General features: G+C 56.7%; 1 protein-coding gene and 2 long non-coding RNA genes across 3 annotated transcripts; 2 read left to right on the top strand and 1 right to left on the bottom strand.

Moving 5' to 3' along the window:
* Positions 1-54: 54 nt before the first annotated feature.
* On the bottom strand, positions 55-18,218 carry PMF1 (polyamine modulated factor 1). The gene is made up of 5 exons (XM_045454473.1): positions 18,027-18,218; positions 3,404-3,509; positions 2,681-2,781; positions 1,613-1,808; positions 55-498 (listed from the first exon to the last, which is right to left on the bottom strand). The coding sequence occupies exons 1-5, from the start codon at positions 18,185-18,187 to the stop codon at positions 445-447; spliced, it is 618 nt and encodes a 205-aa protein (XP_045310429.1). The 5' UTR covers positions 18,188-18,218; the 3' UTR covers positions 55-444.
* LOC123585873 lies at positions 492-2,201 on the top strand. Its single transcript, XR_006706450.1, has 2 exons — positions 492-1,319; positions 2,140-2,201. It is a non-coding gene; the product is annotated as an uncharacterized LOC123585873 (long non-coding RNA).
* LOC123585872 lies at positions 5,480-6,616 on the top strand. The gene is made up of 2 exons (XR_006706449.1): positions 5,480-6,004; positions 6,131-6,616. It is a non-coding gene; the product is annotated as an uncharacterized LOC123585872 (long non-coding RNA).
* Positions 18,219-18,367: the final 149 nt, after the last annotated feature.

Here is an 18,367-nt window from a genome sequence, read left to right as displayed (position 1 = left end):
GGGTCTTGGCCTGGGAGAGGCCCCGCGGAGGAAGCATCCTCACAGATTACAGTGTAGGAAGTGCAGGAAGTTTATTTACGGATGTGGGGAGAACATGGCACGGGTCCTCAGGCTGGCCAGCAAGGGGGCAATCAGTGGAGAACGGACACAGACTCCCCGAGTGGGGGGGAGGGGAGGGGAGGGGCTCAGGAGCAGGCAGGGACCCGACTCCTGGCATTGGAGCTGCCCAACAGTCCTAGTTACAAGAAAACAGGGAAGAATCTGAAGTGTGTGTGTGTGTGTGTGTTGGGGGGGACCCCAGGGGAGCCCCCAAAGCAGGATAGACAGGCCTCATCCTCCAGCTAATTCCATCCCCACTCAGGGACTGGGCACTATGCCAGTGGTTCTCGGAGGCCAGGCCCTCGACCTCGACGGCCCTCTGCTCCTGGTCCGGCCGTCGCCTCCTCACTCCGGCTCCCCCAGCACAGCCACCAGCTCCTTCTGTTCTCTGTGCAGGGCCTGGCAGCAGTAGGAGGGAACAGACAGATGAGAAAATCCAAACCCTCTGCCTCCGCTGTGCTGGACTCCGGGCCTATGTCCCCCAGGACAACACAGAGAGGGGGTCTTGGCTCATGTCACAGACCCAGCAGGGGCCCCCCTATTCAGCAGGTGTTCACAGCAGGCTGGGCGCCATGGCCACCGACGCTGGGCCTCCCCAGAGCAGCGCCCATCTTGAATAAGGGTCCCCAAAGTGTCCCTGTGATCCTTTGACCCCCATCAGCGATTTCTAGTGGAGGAACTTTCTTGACCTGACTGTGCTAGTGGCTGGGCCCAGGCTGAGCTCAGGCAGGGACCAGCTTCACACACGCCTCGGGCCCGCAGCGGCACCGGGTGAGGTGGGTTATGAGCAGGGCCTAGAGAGAAGAGTGACTGGCGGCCTCGTGGTGACAGAGGGGGATGGTGGGGCAGCACCTTGCCTGAGGACTCAGCAGGGTGGCCCCAAAGCGCCCCTACACGGCGCCAGGCTGTGGGCCCTGGTCACGAGCACGCTGGGGCCTGCTTCCCCGGAGGCCCCGGAGCCAGGGAGGGGGTGATGACAAGACGGAAAAGGCCAGCTTCTGGCCCTCGTCCTGCTGCGGGCCCTCCAGGGCTCAGGGTCCCGGCAGCCGGGGATCTGGGGACCCGCTGCCCTCCGCCGCAGGAAGGCCCGCCCCAGGAGGGGAGCCATCGGGTGGGAGAGAGGACACAAGCTGGACACCCGGACAGCGGAAGGAGCCCAACAGTGTGGCCACCGCTCAAGCCCTGCCGGCAACCCTTGACCGGAGCCACCTCTCGAGCCGGTAAGAAAACCCGTGTTGTCTCCATGGCCATGCCCGCTCCCTGGGTCCTCAGCCCGGTCACCCGCTCACCCGCTTAGCCCCAGGGGACGCGGGCCACTCCCAAAGGTTCCCTTCGCCCTCAGAGAACACAGTCGTTGCACAGAGCACATTACGTGTGCCGAAGGCTCTGGACGTCATCCCGATGTACACGTTTTAAAGCTACTGGGGGGCAGTTGTGTGGGGAACCCCATGTCACCCCGACTAACACGAGGTCGTGGGGGAGTCTGTGCCCGAGGGTAGGGCCGGGCACTCACCTGCCAGGCCTGCTGCCGGGCCTGGCCCCGCCGCTGGAGCTCCTGCACCTGCTGGCGTCCGGCCACCACGGCCTCCGCCAGCCGCCTGTTCTCCGCCTCCTGTTTGCGCACGTGCCGCTGCAAGGCGTCCCGCTGCTGCCGGAAGTAGGGCACCAGGGCGCTGCGCAGGTCCGCCTCCGGGTTCCCGCTTGGGCGCCTGCGAGGCCACAGGGGGCACGGGGATGGGGTGAGTGGCGACCCTTTCCCCGGCACGCCACGCCCACCCCCCCACCCCCCCCCCCGACACCCGGCCCCACGGCCGCCTCTGTCCCCAGAACCCTCAGACACGGGGCTGGAGGGTGGCGTGGGCTGGGGCAGGATGACAGGAAAGGCCCCAGCAAGGGTTGGGTAACAGAGGAAGTGGAGGAAGACAGGCCTGGAGGCAAGAGTGGGGGGCGGGGCCTCTGAAGACCCCAAGTGAGGGGGGGCGGGTCTGATGAGCAGCCGGGTGAAGGGCACTGCAAGTTCTTCACAAATGTCTTTTTCAGTTCTATAACGTCATTCTCTTAAGTATTCCGGTCACAAAGCATAAAAAAATTGGAAAGCGCAAGAAAGGTGTTTCGTCGCTCTGGCCTAACGTGCTGTTCAGGTGGGGAGGGTTGGGGGGAGGCAGGAGCTAAGGGCGCCTCCACCTTGCGCGGGACACCCCGGGAGTGCGGCCCCAGGGGGCAGGTCTCTTGGGTCCAGTGCGCTGCTGATCTCGGGGCGTGTGGTGGGTGCTCCCTAAACATTTAAGTGGACGAGCGAATAAAACCCGGATGCCCGGGGCCAGCCGGCCCGACGATCGCCAACCTGCCCTTCCGCCTCCCGCCGGCTATGTGCCCCGCAGGCCAGAGGGGTCCTGAAACGGGTCCCTCCAGGAAGGTTGTCGTCAGTCCGCCCGCGCCTGCGTTGGGGCTCCCCTTCCCGGAGGGCACCACACGGGTGGCTGCACCCTGAGTCTCAGGCATGTGAGCTCTGGGCGGAAGCCCCGTCGGGATGCTGGGGGGCGGCCTCTTCCCGCGTGAGCCTCGCGGACCACCTTCTCACCAGGCCGGCTCCTCCTGGCCATTGCGGTCTTCCGCGATCTTGTCCAAGGCGTTCAAGACGGCTTCCAGGTTCCCCTCTGCTTTGATTTCGGAGATTTCCTCCTGAAGAGAGAGCAGCAAAGGGCTGTAAGGACACCACACAAGCCCACAGTGAAAGTACAGGACTCAGTAACATTCTGGCGAATTCCTGTTCTGTGCCTTTGTACCCACACACCCTCTTCTCTCCAGGGGACTTTAGTAACGAAGAACAGAAAGTGTAAGATGGAAAACATCTGAAAAGAGCCTGCCCATCACCCTGGGTGCCACAGCCCCAGGCCCAGCGCACCCCTGCCGGTGGCACAGATGCGTCTGGGTGCTTCCGGGCCCCCCTGGCACGTGCCGGCAGGGAGACAGAGCCCTCAAGAGGGATCACGGTCACTGAAAGACCTGAATGCAGCGGCCTCTCTTGGGCTCCCTGTCGTATGCAGTTCCGTTGAATTCAACGGTTTAAGTGCCCTGTCCGTGCCAGGCCCTGCACCAGGTGCTGGAGGTACGAAGACGAGACGACCCAGCAGACGGTCACGATGCAGGAGGACAAGAGCAGGGGTGTCAAGGTGCCCGTCCTTGGGAAGGAAGGGACGGTGGCCACCGTGGCCTGACCACTGGGGACCGGCAGGGGCTGAGCGTATGGACCCTGCCTGCAGGACCCGAACCAGCACTGCCTGCCGGGCTCCCTGCCACTCACCCGGACAGACGTCTGCAACTGGGTGATAAACCTGTCGTAGATTCGTTGTGTCATCTCAGGCTGCAGCTGGTAGAGGCGCTTGTAACAGTCGGTGAATCTCTGGTAGCTGGTGGGAAGGAGAGCCAGCCCTCAGCAGCTGCCGGGGCGCCCCGCCCTGCCTCCCACGGCAGGGCTCCGGGCCGGGTCAGCCTCACGGCGCTGGTTAAAGGCGGTGGGTGCAAAGCGTCTCGCCTGCACCTCCGGTCACTGCAGACGGCTCAGCCCCACCTGACCACTCACTGCCTCTCCGCAGAGCCGCAGGGGAGCCCAGGGGTTACCCTCAAGGGTGGGTCACGATGGTCCAGCCACTCAAACCACCGGGGTGGAGGGCTTGCTAAGCCTCAGCGCCAGCCGCCTCCCCGGTTTCCAACCAGCTCCCAGGTGACACTGCTGCTGGTGTGGGTAGGGGTCCCGGAGAAACTCTGGTCGCTCCAGGCCCCTTGCTGGGCTGGATTAGGACAGGACATGTGGCCTGTGGGAGAGTTTTCCTGCCTCCTCAAAGGAGCCACAGAGGAAGGAACTGATGCCCTTTCTGGAGGACGTGACCGTATCCAGGTGATGCGTCCGGCTCCCGGCCACCGCAGGGGTCTCTGGCCTGAGGGCAGAGTTTATACCCTAAGGAGGCAGAACGGAAGGAGGGAAAGAACTGGGGTCTCTGAGGACATCGTCAAGCTGCCGAAGACGCCAAGCTAGAGTCCGCGCCTCTCGGGGCTGCTCGCTAGTGAAGTGATGGATGCCTCTTGTTGTTCAAGCCATTTCTAATCAGGTCTCCGGCAGCGGCGGCCGAGAGCATCTCGCTGCTACAGCCCTTATAGCTGGAAAGATCGGGGTACCCGGGACACTTCTGATGGCTGGCCGTCTTGCACAAAGACATGCCAGTAAGTTAAAGAAGTCTTGCCTTTTCTCTCCCCACTCCTTGCTTGCTTGTCTCTCTCTACCTTCCCCCTCAGGCCCTTCCCTTTCTGCCTATGTCCGTGCTGGCCACCCACGGGCTACTGGGCACTGGGCAGGAGGGAGGCCACACGGCCCTCCTGGAGCTTCTGGCAGGGAGATGGCAGCAATCGCAGACACTCATGAGAACGTGGTGATGACCACTGTGGAGGGCACTTAGAAGGAAAAGGGCCACGGGCTTCCAAGTGTCACGGGGATCGCCATTAAGCTGGGGGCGGGTGGGGGTGGGGGTTCAGTGACAGCCTGTCTGATGAAGCAATGTTCAAATGACCTGCTGGAAGTGTCCAAGCCAGTGAGCGCTCAACCACACAAAAGCCCACGTCTGTGCTTGGCTGTGGGTCCGGATGTTCCTCAGCTGTGTGGCCAGGCTGGGATCGGGTCCCTGGAAGCCCGTGCGCAGCCCGCCCCCGCCCCCCCACCCCTGCCACCGGGACTCACTGCTGGCCCTCGGCCGCCCCACCCCCCCGTTCCTGCCCCTGAACAGGGGCTGTGAAACAGGTGACAAGGGAGAGCACACAGAGGCTTGCGAGGGACAGCCGTTACATCTTCAGGAGACACAGCCAGCACGGAACACTAAATTATATAATCTGGCAGTAAGTTATGTTAAAAACAAGGTACTAACTATTCAAAACACACGGCTTCCTAATCCTTCCAGCACATTTTCCTTGCGCGAGGCTGTTGGCGGCGTCCCCGTGGAAGCACTCTGTGACGGTGCCCAACCACCCATCTTTCCGCAGCTCTAGTGAGTATTTACGCCTCGGAAGCTGGCAAACACAGTCAGCCGGGGCTTTGTTTTCGGAGGGCCGGCTGCAAGCCTCTGCCGCCCGGCCCCTCTGCAGGAGGGACAGTCTCTCCCTGCTGGAGGGTACACATCGGACACTGGTGCACCTGGGGGCAAGGAACGGACGACCGGCAACCTTCGCCCTCGGCGGAGCCCTGGGCATCCTGTGGTGCTGCCGGCCCCCCTCGCCACGCAGTCCGTGGCTCACGAGGGATGTGGAGGGACGCAGGACGCCTGGCCAAGCCGGGCTGGAACTGAACCGGGTAATTGTGGCTTGAAACGGGCGCGGCCTGGACACCGGAGATCCTGCTCCTCCTGCCAGCAGCCCGCTGGACGGCAGAGGGTCTGAGCTGAGCCAGACCCCCTCTCCTGGGGGAGCCTCCAGTGCCGCCGGGGAGGCTTTCCCGAGGCCCCGCTGGGCTCAGAGCTCAGTGACAGCAAAGCACATTCGCACACATCCCTGGACACGGAGCGCAGGCGGCCACACTGGAGGCCAGTGTCAGGGCACAGGAGGACAGGGATCCTTGCTTTGTATTTTTCCAGCTTGACTGTAGAAGTTGAAGGCTGCGGCACGACGGGGCCTGGCTCACGTGTGCAGTGAAACGATGGCCGCCAGAAGTGCACTTAACATCCATCATCGTCTGGTAGAGACACAAAGTTTTCCCCTCGTGCTGAGGACGCTCCGACCCCTTCCCCACAGAGCAGCGTAAACCATGGGCACCACGTGGTACACCTCGGGGTACTCCCTCGTCCTCCAGCCGGACCCTCGGGCCTGTGTCCCCCTTCATCCAACCCCTCCCCACCGCCAGGAGTCCTTTTCTTGAGAGCAGGTGCGGGCCTAGGAATGGTGTGAACGCCCTTGTGAATTTCTGGGAAAAATGCTCTCAGGGAGAAGCAGGAAAAGTGATGCATTTCCATGCGGCCCCCTACCGCAAAGTCAAATTTTGTCTTGTCAGGTAAACTAATATCCCTGTGGGCGGGGACGCCATCTGCAACATCACTGGGATCTCCAGGCTGTCCAGAGTTGTGACCACCCTGCAGACCAGGGGCTGGGGCTGAGGGGAGGCCTGCCCCACCACTCCCAGCCATCTCTCCACCCTGGACCCCAGGCTACTGGGCCCGGGCTACTTGGGCGGAGGAGTACTCCCTCGTGAGCTTCCCCGGTGGCCTCTCTGCCAAGCCCCCCTTTGCCCTCTGCTGGAGTGGTCTCCTGGCCTTGGCCTTCCAAGGGGACACAAGGGGCCACCCAGCTATGGGCTGGGCACTGCACACTGGTTCTGAGGACTCCCGGCCTGTCCTTTTGTCTGGGTCCAAATCCTACCTCTACCACTCATCTGATGAGTGATCTCTGACAAGTTCTTCACCTTTATAAGCCTCAGTTTCTGCCTCTCTCAAATGGGAATAATAACTATATGTACCGCGCCTAGCACATTGAAAAGCTCCATGTTAGCCACAGTCATTATTTTTTTAATTTTTAAAAAAGTTTATTTTTGAGAGAAAGAGAGAGCGTGCACACTAGCGGGGGGGGGGGGGGGCAGAGAGAGAGGGAGACACAGAATCCAAAACAGGCTCCAGGTTCTGAGCTGTCAGCACAGAGCCCAACACGGGGCTCGAACTCACAGACTGCGAGATCATGACCTGAGCCGAAGTCGGATGCTCAATCAACTGAGCCACCCAGGCACCCCTAGCCACAGTTGTTACTATTAATTTCAAAAGAACGGCCCCCACTTCCCCCTCAGAAGTGTCCAGCAGTAAGTTGGCTTCCCGAGTCAAGGCGTCTCCTCCCCTACAGAAGGCAGGCGCTTGGCAAATGCATCCTGGTGGCAACCCTGTGGCAGAACAACACACTGGCCCCACTACAGAGAAAAGGCTAAACTGTGCCCTCCCAAAGGGTTACTTTTGTTATCAATGGAAGTTTCTTCTTCAAAACAAAGATGACTATATTAACTGGTTTTAATCTTTTTCTCTTATACTTAAAAAAATTTTTTTTTAAACTTTTTTTTTTACATTTATTTATTTTTGATAGAGAGAGACAGAGCACAAGTAGGGGAGGGGCAGAGAGAGAAGGAGACAGAATCCAAAGCAGGATCCAGGCTCTGAGCTGTCGGCACAGAGCCCGACGCGGGGCTCAAACCCACAAACCGTGAGATCGTGACCTGAGCCAAAGTCGGACACTTAGCCGACTGAGCCACCCAGGTGCCCCTAAGTTAATTTTTAAGTAATCTCTATGCCCAACGTGGGTCTTGACCTTACAACCCGAGACCAACAGTTGCTCGTTCCACAGACTGAGCCGGCTGGGCACCCCTCTCTCTTAAATTCTTACTCCGCAACATCTGAGGCACCTTCACTGGTTTTGAAATGCTTCACGGAAAAAGCATTGCACTTACTGCACTAAAAACTCACTGCAAATTGAGTTATCACATAAGTTTAACTTTTAAAAACAATTGACTGCAAAATATTTAAGCCCAGCGTCCAGCCCTCCGTGGTGTGTTAACCTGCCCGCCAGCGCCTGTTCGCGGAGTGGCCAGCAGAGGGCGCCCGGTCCCAGCCCAGCCCCGCCCTCTGGAGCCGCCACCAGGCCGGGCGGAGCGCGCGACACGGAGGGAGTGCCCGCCCCCTCGCCCAGGTGCTTCTCTGCGTGCTTCTGCACCACCCAGTCCTTGGTCCCCGGGCTGCCACCCGAGAAAAGCTTCCTGGTGACAGCACCAGTCCATGATTGGTGATAACTGCGGCAGAAAGTTATCCTGTAAAAATTAATCTTAAGGCTGCCGCTGGCTCAGTCGGGGGGGCATGCTTCATCTCGACCCTTCATCTCCGGGTGAGTTCGAGGCCCACCTTGGGTGTAAAGAGGACTGTAAAAAAATCTTAAAAAAAAAAAAAAATCCTTGGGGCGCCTGGGTGGCGCAGTCGGTTAAGCGTCCGACTTCAGCCAGGTCACGATCTCGCGGTCCGTGAGTTCGAGACCCGCGTCAGGCTCTGGGCTGATGGCTCAGAGCCTGGAGCCTGTTTCCGATTCTGTGTCTCCCTCTCTCTCTGCCCCTCCCCCGTTCATGCTCTGTCTCTCTCTGTCCCAAAAATAAATAAACGTTGAAAAAAAAAAATTAAAAAAAAAAAATCCTAATTTTAATTAGGTCTTTAGGTTTTTAGGCCCTTTGGGCTAACCTAACTTTTTATTACTTGGATTCTTTGGCAACTGCTAGAAGCTTAATAGTGAGAATGTGAAATTGGGATACTTTTTCTGAAAAAGACTTTTTTTTCCAATATGATTTTTACTTGTTTATTTTAGACAGAGCATGCACAGGGGGAGGGGGGGGGCGAGACAGAGAGAGAGAGAGAGAGAGAGAGAGAGAGAGAGAGAGAGAGAGAGAATCTTAAGCAGAATCCACACTCAGTGGGGAGCCCAACCTGGTTCCATCCCATGACCCTGAGATCATAACCTGAGCTGAAATCAAGAGCCAGATGCTCAACCCACTAAGTCACCCAGGTGTCCCTGAAAAAGACTTCTGATTTGATAAATATTTGCATGCAGATAAAAATGTCCATCAAGGTAACTCTACAGTAGTCCCCCTTATCCACAGGGGTACATGTTCCAAGGCCCCCAGTGGATTCCTGAGGCTGCAGAGGGTACTGAACCCTACATACACTATGTTCTCCTCCTATGCATACATACACACCTGTGATAAAGTTGAACTTATAAATTAGGCACCATAAGAGATGAACACCAGCACAAAAATAATTGTTCTATATAACATCCCTATAACCGCATACTGTAATAAAAGTTACATTAATGTAGTCTTTCTCTCTCCCTGAATACATTATTATTATTATTATTATTATTATTATTATTATTATTATCATTATTATTTTGGTGGGGCAGAGAGGGATTTATTGGGGTCTCCTGGATGCAGCTGGGGTGGCTGGGGTCTGGAACTACTCATCGGACGCCACCCAAGGACTGCATGGACCGTGATAAAGCCAGGAGCAGCATCGGGGGCATGGGGGAGGGTGTTCCCATTGGTGAGGGCGACCTGAGCCGTAAGGCGTGGGTGGAGAGATTATGACCTACTGTGGCCAGGACTTTGGTCACCAGATGGAGGTGGGGGGAGTCCTATGACACACCAGGCTCACACATCACTTGTCAAGGACCTCAGCCACCCAGAGCCTCAGGGAGCAGGTGCACGCCTCCCTGAGGAGAGAGGACGCGGTCAATGGCGGTGTCGGGGTCACTAGGAGGTCTCTCTCTCAATATGTGACTGTACTATATTCACTTTCCTCCTGTTGATGAGGTCCAGTGATGAAATGCCCACGTGACAGGTGAAGGAGGTGAAGGATGGAGGCGTGTGACAAGCTGCTCTCTACTCCTGACAGTGAGCAGATGTCAGAGGGAGGAGCTTCGGGACCGTGGCTGACAGTGAGTAACTGACACTGCGGAACGCAACTCTGGATAAGGGGACTACTGTATTCGTTCATTCATTCGACAAACACCAAGCACTGAGCACGTGCCAGGCCCAGCCATGGTACAGACCCAAACGTGCCCCAGCGTGGTCCCCGCCCTCAGAGGGGACACTGTTTAAAAGACAGATCAATCCCAAGAAAATGAGGCTGGGGTAGCCGGCGGGTGGGGGGAAGGGGTGGCTTGCAGGGAGCTCAGGGAAGATTCCCTGGAGGAAGCAGCATTTGAAGCCTAAGAGGGAGGCAGGAGTCGAAGACCCAGGCAGCACAGCTGAAGAGGATGTGCGACAAAGTAGCACCGGGCGACATTTGCTGGGTGTGGGCCGAGCACTCACAGGCAGCCACTCTAACGGCCTCGATAATGCTCTGGGGCAGGTTCTGCTCTCACCATCTCCAGTTTTCAGATGAGGGGGCTGGCCCAAGCTTGCACGGCTGGGACCTGCTGGGGCCACCCGGCTCGGGATCAGGTGCCTCGGGCCCACGGCCGGTGGGGAAGGCTGGGAAGGGCAGACACAGGAGCCAGAAAAGGGTTTAAGCGGGATGCAGTCTGCGCTGTAGGCAGCTCCCGCAGGCTGCTGCGGGGCACGGCGGGGTGATGACAAGACACAGGGGGGACAGAGCGCTGTGGGAAGAGCATGGGCTGAAGCCGCAGTCGGGAGTCACACGTGCTTCAGGGACAAGTCACTGCCAGCAGCACGGCACGTGCACAAAGAGGGGGAGATAGTTGGGAGGCGTTTATTTTGTGGGAACACTTGATCTGTTAAATCACACTCTTTCCCTCCAGGAGCCGGTTCCTAAGAACAACACTGGGGCCGGCTCCCGCCCAGGGGCAGGCGGTCAGCTCTGCAGAAGTCAGGTTCCACAGACCCGACAGGCATAGCACACCACTGGGCCAGCCCGGGGGCAGCCAGCACTCAACCAGTTTGGGCCCCCACTTTGGGCCCCCGCCCGTGGCACGGCACCTGCAGCAGACCCCGCTTTCTGCCAAACGGGGCCAACCGGTCTTTGCCCGGGCCCCCCACTGCCTCTAGCCAGTGCCCCTCTCAGTGCACGGAGGGGGAATGGCCTCATCTGCCTGCTTTAGCTAAACAGGAGAAGGGTGGTTTCTCAGCAGGTCCAGGAACGTGTGAGGACAGAAGAGAACCCTTCCTTTCTGACAGCAAGGCACAGGTCACAAATGGTAAGCTCCAATAGAGCCGTGTTTCTGTGTTCTGATGCCCAAGACAGGACAGGTGGGGTCTTTGCCATGGCCGACCCAAGGAAAGGAAGACAGTGGCGGGGGTCCGTCTGATCCGCTGGCCCAGCGAGGCCCATAACCTTCCAGGCATTCTGGGGTGCATCATGTAACTTGCCTCTTTGTCAAGCTAATACGTACATGAAAAATACGCTGAGTTGTAGGGAAAATCAATCCAGGGTTTAAAATATCCTCTTGGATACCCGACATGTGAATAAACTAGCTTGCACTATGCAGAGACTCCTGTCCCGGGAGAAGCACTTGGTCTTGGAGAACGAGGACTTTTTTTTTTTTTTTTTTTTAATTTTTTTTTTCAACGTTTATTTATTTTTGGGACAGAGAGAGACAGAGCATGAACGGGGGAGGGGCAGAGAGAGAGGGAGACACAGAATCGGAAACAGGCTCCAGGCTCTGAGCCATCAGCCCAGAGCCTGACGCGGGGCTCGAACTCCCGGACCGCGAGATCGTGACCTGGCTGAAGTCGGACGCTTAACCGACTGCGCCACCCAGGCGCCCCGAGAACGAGGACTTTTAACTTAACGGCTTGGGAGAGGGTCAAGTATTTGCATACGTGACCTTTGTCTAGCCCTTTCTGTGTGGAAAGCAGCTGCACACAGAGAGATGGGGGTCCTGGCTAGGAGAAGCGGCGGGGGAGAGCAGGTCGAGGCAGAGGAGCTCCTGTGCACGTGTGCCCGCAAGAGCGTACCTGCTGCCCTGCCTGTGCTGGAGACACAGGGAGGGGCCGAGGGGTGCACGGCCTTGTGTGCTGAGCTAAGGAGCTTATGTTTGATTCTGGAAGCAGCCCTGAGCCAAATAACCTTTTTTTTGGTTTGTTTAATGTTTGTTTATTTTTTTTTGAGAGAGAGTGTGAGCTAGGGAGGGGAGGAAAAAGAGGGAGACACAGAATCCGAAGCAGGCTCCAGGCTCTGAGCTGTCGGCACAGAGCCCGATGCGGGACTTGAACTCACTGACTGCGAGATCATGACCTGAGCTGAAGTCCTACACTTAACTGACTGAGCCACTCAGGCGCCCCACCAATTAACCCTTTGAAGCAGAAGGACCTCCAGTCTGAGCGGTAAGGGAGGGACAGGACTGAGGCTGGAGGGCCAGGGTGGAGGCTGCCACAGCAGTCTAGGCAGGTGGCCCTGAACCTAAGCACTGGTACACAGGTGGAAAGGAGGAGACTGGGGAGAGCAGTGCGAGCCCATGGGGCTGGGGCTGACGGGGACAAGGGACGGGTGAGGACCCTCAAACCTCTGGCCCAGACAATGGGCACACGGTAGTATCTTCAACCCAGTTAGGGAGCAGCCATCCTGTCTCCACCATGCTGAGCTTGATGGCTGTGTGGACACCAAGGGGTCATCTCCAGTGTAGACCGTGGAGACAGAGGTCTGGAGTTTGGCAGAGAGATGCAGCTTGGGAATCCTCATGCATTCCAAAAGCACCTATTGAGCATCTCCTATGGGCCAGGCACCGTGATCAGCAATGAGTGGAGAGTGGCCAGTGGAATAGACCAGAACCTGTGCTCAGGACCTTACATTTAATGTGGGGAAGACAGACCCCGGAGCTGTGTCCTGGGGTAAGTGCTGCGAAGGAATAACATCAGGTGTTGTGACCAAGAATAACCGGGGAGAAAGAAGGCTTTAGAGAAGGTCTGGGAAGAAATGGAGGAAACCATCCCCGGGGAGGCTACGTCAAATGCAAATGCCCTGACCTCACAGGAAAGGAGGAGGAGGTCTGATTATGGGTGAGGGGGTGACAAGAGGCAGGCAAGGACCAGAGCGTGCGGGGTCTTGGGAGCGAACGTAAGGAGCAGTGGACACTGAAGCATCTGGACATCAGACGGGACGCAGAGGTGACGGGAGGAAAGTCCAATGCTCACATCTAAGGTCAAGGAGAGGAAGAGGAGCCCAGGAAGGCAGAGGGGCAGAGCCTGGTGTGGAAACCAAGGGACAAATGTCAAGGACAGGGAAGTGGTTAACGGGGTCAACTACTACAAGGAGAGCAAGGAGGATCAGGATGAGAAAATATCCACAGGACTTATCGACAAAGAATTACACATGACCTTGAAAGGAACAGTTTCCAGGGAGTGGCGGCAAACTGCTTCCGAGGGAGACCAACCTGGAGGTGGGACTAGAGCCTGAAGGTGGATCTGCAGCTGCAGCCTTGGGGGTAAAGGGAGGGACGCTGCTGGTGGGGGGCGGGGGGACGCGCGACCAGGTCTCTCTCAGCCAGATCCACAGTCAGAGCAACTCCTTCTGCCGACCTCAACTGTCTCTACAAACCAGGCGCCAGGGGTCATTCTCACTGCGAGGGGCTGGGGCGGGGGGGGGGGGGCGGCGGGGGTGCGCAGGGGAAGGGCCTGAGGGACGTCATGGAGATTTACAACAGCTGTCCTGAGAAGGCACGAGAACTGGCCGGGGCCCAGCCTGGGCTCCTCGGAGGCTGGCAGTGAGGAGCTTGTTTGGGATTTTCTCTCTCTCTCTGTCTGCCCCTCCCCAACCTCTCACACTCTCTCGATCAAAATAAAGAAAAACTTAAGAAAAAATTTTTTAATTAAAAAAAACGGAGTGGGTTCAAAACAAAACGTTCAGGTTAGCTAATATTGTAATTGTTATTTTTTTTTTTTTTAATTTTTTTTTTTTCAACGTTTATTTATTTTTGGGACAGAGAGAGACAGAGCATGAACGGGGGAGGGGCAGAGAGAGAGGGAGACACAGAATCGGAAGCAGGCTCCAGGCTCTGAGCCATCAGCCCAGAGCCCGACGCGGGGCTCGAACTCACGGACCGCGAGATCGTGACCTGGCTGAAGTCGGACGCTTAACCGACTGCGCCACCCAGGCGCCCCTGTAATTGTTATTTTTAAACGACTATAAAATGTAACATGTCAACTACTCAACTGCAATTTTTTTAATGCTTATTTTAAAAAAAAATTTTTAATGTTTATTTTTATTTTTGAGAAAGAGAGACAGAAAGAGAGACAGAGCGTGAGTGGGGCAGGGGCAGAGAGAGAGGGAGACACAGAATCCCAAGCAGGCTCCAGGCTCTGAGCGCCTCACCTCCTGAACCGCCAGATCATGACCTGAGCCAAAGTTGGCCTCTTAACCAACTCAACCACCCAGGTGCCCCTAAATGTTTACTTATTTATTTTGAGAGAGAGTGGGGAAGGGGTAGAGAGAGAGGAGAGAGAATCCCAAGCAGGCTCCACACTGTCAGTGCAGAGCCTGACGCGGGGCTCGCTCCCAAAAACCAGGAGATCATGACCTGATGAGATCAAGAGTTGAACACTCAGCCGACTGAGCCACCCAGGTGCCCCTATTTATTTGTTTTAAGATCTTATTCTTTTAAGCAAGTTCTAAACCTAACATTGGGCTTGAACCTACAACCCCGAGATCAAGAGTCACACACTCTACTGACTGAGCCAGCCAGGCGCCCCTAGTCAACTGCAATTTTAATACAATTAGATAAAAAGTATATTCAATGTGGGATATGGATGCTTCCTCCCATAACCTGATTTTATTTATTTATTTATTTATTTATTTATTTTAATTTTCTTTTTTCTTTTTTTAATGTTTATTTTTATTTTTGGGACAGAGAGAGACAGAGCATGAACGGGGGAGGGTCAGAGAGAGGGAGACACAGAATCTGAAACAGGCTCCAGGCTCTGAGCTGTCAGCACAGAGCCTGACGCAGGGCTCGAACTCACAGACCGCGAGATCGTGACCTGGCTGAAGTCGGACGCTTAACCGACTGCGCCACCCAGGCGCCCCAATTTATTTATTTATTTATTTTAATTTTCTTTTTTCTTTTTTTAATGTTTATTTTTATTTTTGGGACAGAGAGAGACAGAGCATGAACGGGGGAGGGTCAGAGAGAGGGAGACACAGAATCTGAAACAGGCTCCAGGCTCTGAGCTGTCAGCACAGAGCCTGACGCGGGGCTCGAACTCACAGACTGCGAGATCATGACCTGAGCCGAAGTCGGACGCTCAACCCACTGAGCCACCCAGGCGCCCCCTATAACCTGATTTTAAAATTTACCATTATAATGTGATAATTTTCCCATGATTCAATATTATTCAAAATGGAATTTTTTTTTTTAAATTTTTTTTTTTTTCAACGTTTATTTATTTTTGGGACAGAGAGAGACAGAGCATGAACGGGGGAGGGGCAGAGAGAGAGGGAGACACAGAATCGGAAACAGGCTCCAGGCTCTGAGCCATCAGCCCAGAGCCTGACGCGGGGCTCGAACTCACGGACCGCGAGATCGTGACCTGGCTGAAGTCGGACGCTTAACCGACTGCGCCACCCAGGCGCCCCTCAAAATGGAATTTTAAAGCAGCAGAGTACTTTATTAGTTATTATACTTGAGCGACCACCATTCTTCAAATGTTGGATGTTTTAGGTGGTTTTCAATTATTTTCCACTGAACACTGTCCTATCCTTTGCAGATAAGCTTTTTTTGAACTCATTATTTTGAAATAGTTAGAGATTTGTAAGAAGTTGCAAAGAAATGGGCCTTCCACGATGTGACATCTTGCACAACTATAGCACAATATCAAACCACAACCCCACACTGGCTCATTCAGACCTCAACAGTTAGGGTACCTTTGTTTGTGTGGACATCTTTGTAACTTTATCACACGTGTAACCGTGTAGACCTACTTACTACCTCAGTCAAGATACTGGACGCTTCTTAAAGACTTGACGTGAGTTGGAGTCTCAAAAAAATCACCCTCGAGGGGCGCCTGGGTGTCACTTAAGCGTCCGGCTCTTGATTCTGGCTCGGGTCGGGATCTCATGGTTTGTGAGTTTGAGCCCCGCGTCAGGCTCCGCTGGTGTGTGGAGCCTGCTTGAGATTCTCTGTCCCTCTCTCTCTCCGCCCTTCCTGTGACCTCTCTCTCAAAATAAATTAACTTAAAAAAAGTAAACAAATGCATAAATAAGGAAAACGAGTCTGAGAAAAAAAAAAAAAAAAAAGCTGGAGGAAGTGAGCAGACTGTTCACAAGAGAAGCCAAAGGCCTCACGAGGGTGCAAGGAGACGTCCGCAGCTGTGAGGGAGCAGGGGTGTGCAAGCCACGATAGCGAGATGCCCCTTTGACACCTTCAGAATGGCGGGTATTAGATCGGCGGACGCTCGGTGCCGGCGAGGATGTAGGCAGCGGGACAGCTTTTCTGGAAGGCAGCCTGACAGAACACGGGCAGGTGTGAAGCTCGGAATCCAGGGACCCCTCTCCATTACCTGCCCGCCGGAGCTGCTAGCTAGCGCTAGCACAAGGGCATTGGCCGTGGCACGACCCGTGGAGGAGGGACCTGGAGGCAAGCAGGTGTCTGCGACGGGCCTGGGTAAGTGCATGATGCACATCGCGGAACGAAAGGCGGCAAGAGAAGCCCCGAACCATACGCCCTCCCAGAACAGGGCTAGGAGAAAAAAAAGGAAAAGGAAAAGGAAAAGGAAAAGGAAAAGGAAAAGGGAAGAAAAAAGGAAGAAAAGAAAGGAAGAAAAGGAAGAAAAGGAAGGAAGGAAGGAAGGAAGGAAGGAAGGAAGGAAGGAAGAAGAAAGGAAGGAAGGAAGGAAGGAAGATAGATAGATAGATAGATAGATAGATGGATGTTGGGTGAAAAAAGACAGATGTAGCTCAACACCACGCACAACGTGCACGGACAAAACAACGTACTTTACAAGGATACAAACAGACTCAAAAGTCGCTTCCGTGCACTCACGCGAACCCAGGCCCCCCACCCCCATCCCACTGCTCTCTTCCTTTAGCCTGATTTATTTTTCTTTCAGGCACCAGAGTGCCTGCCTACTCCATGAGAGCAGGGACCTTTCTGTCTCGATCGCCTATCTCCAGCTCCTAGAACAGAGCCTGGGACACTGTCGATGGTCAGTATGCATTTGTACACGAATAAATGGAGGAAGCCGGGCCTATGGAGAGGGGAGGGGAAGACAAGAATGAGCTGGGGGGTTAGGGGGTATCCCTGCCTGGACATTTCGTGGTGGCGTGTCATGACGGGCCCCTAAAAATAATTACAAATTAGGGGCGCCTGGGTGGCTCAGTCGGTTAAAACATCTGACTTTGACTCAGGTCATGATCTTGCTGCTGGTGGCTTCAAGCCCCGTGACCGGCTCTGTGCTGACAGCGCAGAGCCTGGAGCCTCTGCCTCGGATTGTGTCTCCCTCTCTCTCTGCCCCTCCCCCACTCATGCTCTCTCTCAAAAATAAACATTAAATTTTTTTTTAATGACAGATCACTTTATCAAATTCATTACTCCATAAACTACATCTGGCATGAACAGGCCCTCATTTGCCCTCCTAGAAGCCCTCTGCCAACTCCTAGAAGGCCCCGGCCACCTCAGGGCCTTTGCACAAGCTGTCTCCTTTGCCAAGGAGCTTTCCCCCTAGCTCTTCAAGAGCTGGTTCCTTCTCATTCTTCCAGTTTCTGCTCAGCGTCACCTGGTCAGAGCGGGCTCCCTTTCCCCACGCCGCCCTCTGTCACATCACCTGTTCAGCACCTCCTCAAGCCCAGTGATTATTTTGTTTCCCGCCAGGGGTGCAGGCCCCGAGCCAGGCCCTCGTCTGCTCTGCCGCCTCCCCAGCTCCTGCCACCGTGCCCGGCACACGGCGGGCACCCGAGCGTTCGCTGAGCGAACCGGTGAACTGAGGGGCGATCTCAAGGGCAGGGCCAAGGCGCGGCGCCAGGGGACGAGGCGAGGACGGGGGTCTTGCAGGGATCCGAGCGCGGGCAACCCCCCCGAACACCCGCCAGCCTCAGCCCTGTCCGCCCAGGACACCGAGCGAGGTGGGCGGGGGGGCACCACCCGGGGAGGAAGGCAGCGCCCCTCCCGCAGCGACAGCTCCGCACTCCCGCGCCCCCCTTATTTCCGCATCCGGCCGCCCACAGGACCGCGCGAGAAGGGCGCCCCCACCGGGCCGGTTTGAGCGCGCCCGGGACGCCCCCCGCCACCGGCACCTCCGGCCCGGACCACCGCGCGGTCCCGCCCCAAGGCGGCTGCGCGACCACGCGACTGCCAACGGGGGACGCCAGGCCACGTGAACAGGCCGCCGCCGCCGCGCCCTCGGGGTCTCGCGGGGTCGAGACGCCGCCGGCCCGCACGAGCCCTCCCCGGTCGGCCTGTCGCCCGTCTGGCTCCCTCCGCCTTACCTCCCGGCGGCGACCAGCTTCTGGAGGAACGTATCCACCAGAGTGTCGAGGAGCTTCACCCTGGGCACGGTGGTGCCGGGGGGCACGGATTCCCGGGACGGCCCCTCAGGCCCCTTTCCCTCACAGCCGCCGCCTGCGTAGCCGCTGCGCGCTTCGGCCATGTTGAAGTCGCCGCGCGAAACCAAACTGGCTCGGCCGGCCCGCCCCCCGGGGCCGGCTATTGGTCGGCCGCGGCCCCGGGCGCTCCCGATTGGAAGCGGCGGGCGTCCGTCACCGAGCCGCGCTGGGGCGCGCACACGCGGGAGCCCGAGGGCGGTGCGGAGCTGGGAAGGGGCGCGCCT

The sequence above is a fragment of the Leopardus geoffroyi genome, chromosome C3, assembly GCF_018350155.1.
Source record: "Leopardus geoffroyi isolate Oge1 chromosome C3, O.geoffroyi_Oge1_pat1.0, whole genome shotgun sequence".
Lineage (NCBI taxonomy): Eukaryota > Metazoa > Chordata > Mammalia > Carnivora > Felidae > Leopardus > Leopardus geoffroyi.
The sequence above is the reverse complement of the archived record's forward strand: the minus strand, read 5'-3'. Positions and strand labels throughout refer to the sequence as shown.

What these genes read in the sequence shown, in the direction of transcription:
- PMF1 (XM_045454473.1), bottom strand. Translation starts at nt 18,187, where the DNA reads ATGGCCGAAGCGCGCAGCGGCTACGCAGGCGGCGGCTGTGAGGGAAAG. An exon ending in AAGCTGGTCGCCGCCGGGAG is followed by an intron (nt 3,510 to 18,026) that starts GTAAGGCGGAGG and finishes CCTTCCCACCAG; the next exon opens with CTACCAGAGATTCACCGACT. An exon ending in AGTTGCAGACGTCTGTCCGG is followed by an intron (nt 2,782 to 3,403) that starts GTGAGTGGCAGG and finishes CTCTCTCTTCAG; the next exon opens with GAGGAAATCTCCGAAATCAA.